A 3412-nucleotide genomic window follows, 5' to 3' on the forward strand; every position below is an offset into this window, starting at 1 on the left:
TATTATATATTTTTTTTAATATTTGCCGATTAATGGTAGAGAACTTAAAGTGAAGTGGCATATATTTATTGGGTAGTTTTGTCCTACTCTACAAATCAATGATAAATTATTTACCTGGATTATCGACCGCACAACCACTTGGAATAATTTCGAATGTTTTAATTTTAATAAATAAATTTACCACCTTCTCAATTCTCATCTATAAATAGATGGGAATTGCATGATACTCTAAACAAGCGATCACTTTGACTGAAGTGAGTGGCATCCGTAGCTTAACCATGGCTTCCCTTGGCATGCTCTCTGCTGCTCTCCTCCTCGGCCTCTTCCTGCCTTCCTCCATGGCCAACAACGTTCTCTTTGGTGGTGACAGGCTGAACACCGGCGAATCCCTCAGAGAAGGGAACTTTAAATTCACCATGATGTCCGACGACTGCACCCTGGTGCTGAACGACAACGACCAGACCGTGTGGTCCTCCCCCACCAACGGCCTAGGCAACAACTGCTTCGCCCACTTGCAGACCAACGGCAACCTCGTCATCCGCAACGACAAGGACCAGGTTGTTTGGTCGAGCAACACCGCCGGCGAGGAGGGCAACTACATCCTCGTCCTGCAGAACGACGGCAGCGTCGTCATCTTCGGCCGCTCTATATGGTCCATCCCCCCCGGTTCCAACACCGCCACTTCCAAAGGCGCCGTGATCGTCAAAAGGGGCCGCAGCGATGAATCCACGAACATTCTCTATGGAGGTCACAAGCTGCGCACCGACGAATCCCTCAAAGAAGGGGACTATACCTTCGTCATGCAGTCCGACTGCAACCTGGTGCTGTACGCCAACAACAACAACCAGGTCATGTGGTCCTCCCAAACCAACGACCTAGGCAGCAGGTGCTTCGCCCGCATGCAGACCGACGGCAACTTAGTCATCTTCGACGGTATTAACTTCAACAAAATTTGGGATAGCAACACCCGCGGCCCGGAGGGCAAGTACATCCTCGTCCTGCAGCGCGACGGCCACGTCGTCATCTACGGCAGCCCTATATTGACGATCCCCAACGATGAACCCACGAACAGGAAGATCGCCATGGTGACTAAAAAATAGTTGCCTTCACCACGAATGATGCATGGGTAGCTATTAAATAAAAGCGAATAAATTGAAGCGAGGCATAAATAATAATTAGCTAGCTACATGGTGGCATAGCACGTAGCCTCGTTGTTCTGGTGTACGTACCTACTGTTAAGTTGGTGTGAGTCGATCACCTAAATTATCCATCTGCTCTGCCTTTTTTAGTTGAATTGCATTGAAAAAAGAAAAAGATAATTAATTAAAGAAATCTAATAGCACACATATATAAATTGAAAAAATAAAATTAAAAGGTAGAATCTAATTAACCAAATCCAGCTTTATAATATGAAACAATACTATTGGCTAATGTTTGAAATTTTGGAGAAGATTTTTTTTATTTTAAATTTTAGAGATCATCTAGAATATAAATATTTATGGTCTCTCACATAGTTTTAATATAAATATATATTTTGTCTATATTATAAATTATTTTATATAAATCAAGTTTAATTTAACTCTAACATGAGAGATCATGATTAAATTAGAAGGTCTAATTTAATTTAGCAAATACATTTTCCAATGTGATTGTAAATTGTTTTATATATATCTAACTCTTGCGAGAACAATAGTGATATAAAATATGAGGAAGGCCGAAAATTAGATTCAGGTGAGCCCTATTTCGATTGGCTGCAATCACCCAGACAATCGGAGCAACAGAGGAGTGAGAGAAGGTGATGAAGACTTATGGAGGCACCCACAAAAAAGATTGAATGTTCCTCCGAGGCGCACTCACACCTCCTCCACCTTTGGACGGAAGGCGCCCTCCATAAGCATAGAGGACGCCCTCCATGAGTATGGAAGGCGTCCTCGGCCAATCAAAGTAGTCGTTCACAGTGGATAAAATTTTATCCACTACGCCTCGCTGGAGGCGCTCTCCAAACCCTTTTGAGGTACCCTCAAGCTGCGGATAAGTTTTTTCAGGGGTTATAAAGGACTCCTGGACCTAGGAATGTAGCTACAACTTGTGTATTTATTTGCTAACAATAGTTTGCGATGTTAGTGTGTGTAAGAGGCTTTTCCGCCTTCACCAAAAGAGATTCTTAGTGAGCTTTCATCTGCCTTAGATTAACAACCATCCCGGTTGTAACCAAGTAAATAGAGGATCAAGTGTCATCCCTACATGTGAAGGTATAAATTGTTTAATTAAAAATAAAGATCACATTATATGTTTTGAGTGTAGGGAACATGGACATTACAAGAGCAAGTGCCAATGTCCAAGAAAAAGGGCCAAGTGGCACTAAAGGGCAAGGTGAATCCCAAGGAGACCATCCCCACAACAAAGAAGAGCAAGGAGCACATTGTGTGCTTCTCTTGCAATCAAAAAGGACATTACCGGAGCCAATGTCCTAAGGGGAAGAAGACGGTCAAGCCTAAGGGAGGAAGCATAACTCAAGGGGGAGCCTTCAAGGTAAAACGAAATGTATCATTTATTGAGCCTATCCCCTTTAATATTGGTAAAAAGCATGATAATTCTAATTTTTATCATTTTAATACTATTTACCATAAAAATAGGGAGCATGATAGCATTAAAGAAAAACATATGGCTCTTCATGCTAAAACCACTCAATCTAGGGCTAAGAAGGTAGATAACCAACTAGGAAGTAATCCTAAGGATTTTAGGTATTTACCTAAGAAAAAGAAAAATCAAAGTTTTAGTGAAAAATCCAAGGTTGAGGGATTATGGAGAGAAAATCAAGTCTTAAGGTCAAGACTTGATAAATTGGAGAGGACTCTTAGAAAAATCACAAATAATACACAAAGATTCAAGAGTCAAAACCTAGGTCTAGAACAACAAGAGTCATCCAATGGTCATAGAGGTTTGGGATACAAACTTAAGTCTAAGAAGGATGTACCTTCGTATCATATGGTTCCATATAATTATGGAACCCACCCTAGGTCAAAGGGTCAAGTCAAAAATACTAGGGAGGTCATCCCTAAGAGTATTTTTGCAACAAAAGTGATTAAAACTTCTAAGAAGTCCAAGAAAGCCACAAAGAAGGTCGCAAGGGAAGAAATCCCTAGGGTTGACTTAGAAAAAGTGACAAAGGCTTCTAAGAAGCCTAACAAGGTCACTAGGAAGGTATCTAGGGAAGTTATCCCTAGTGAATACTTAGAGCATCCAAGGATCACCAATAGGTTTTGGGTTCCTAGGAGCATTTTCTCTACTCCTTAGATGAGTTAGAGAGTGTCAACTCAAATTGAAAGGGTAGTTAACCCAATCATGATGAAGTTGGCACTCTAAGAGCATTTTCAAGGTTATTATCAACCTTTGAAAATGAAGTGGAGTT

The 3412-nt window shown here is 41.1% G+C and overlaps 1 protein-coding gene across 1 annotated transcript; it reads left to right on the forward strand.

Moving 5' to 3' along the window:
* The first annotated feature begins 278 nt into the window (after positions 1-278).
* Positions 279-1100, forward strand: LOC122019444 (mannose-specific lectin-like). Its single transcript, XM_042576907.1, has one exon. It carries the CDS (start codon positions 279-281, stop codon positions 1098-1100), a length of 822 nt encoding a protein of 273 aa, XP_042432841.1.
* The last annotated feature ends 2312 nt before the right edge of the window (positions 1101-3412 follow it).

Source organism: Zingiber officinale, chromosome 9A (assembly GCF_018446385.1).
Source record: "Zingiber officinale cultivar Zhangliang chromosome 9A, Zo_v1.1, whole genome shotgun sequence".
Lineage (NCBI taxonomy): Eukaryota > Viridiplantae > Streptophyta > Magnoliopsida > Zingiberales > Zingiberaceae > Zingiber > Zingiber officinale.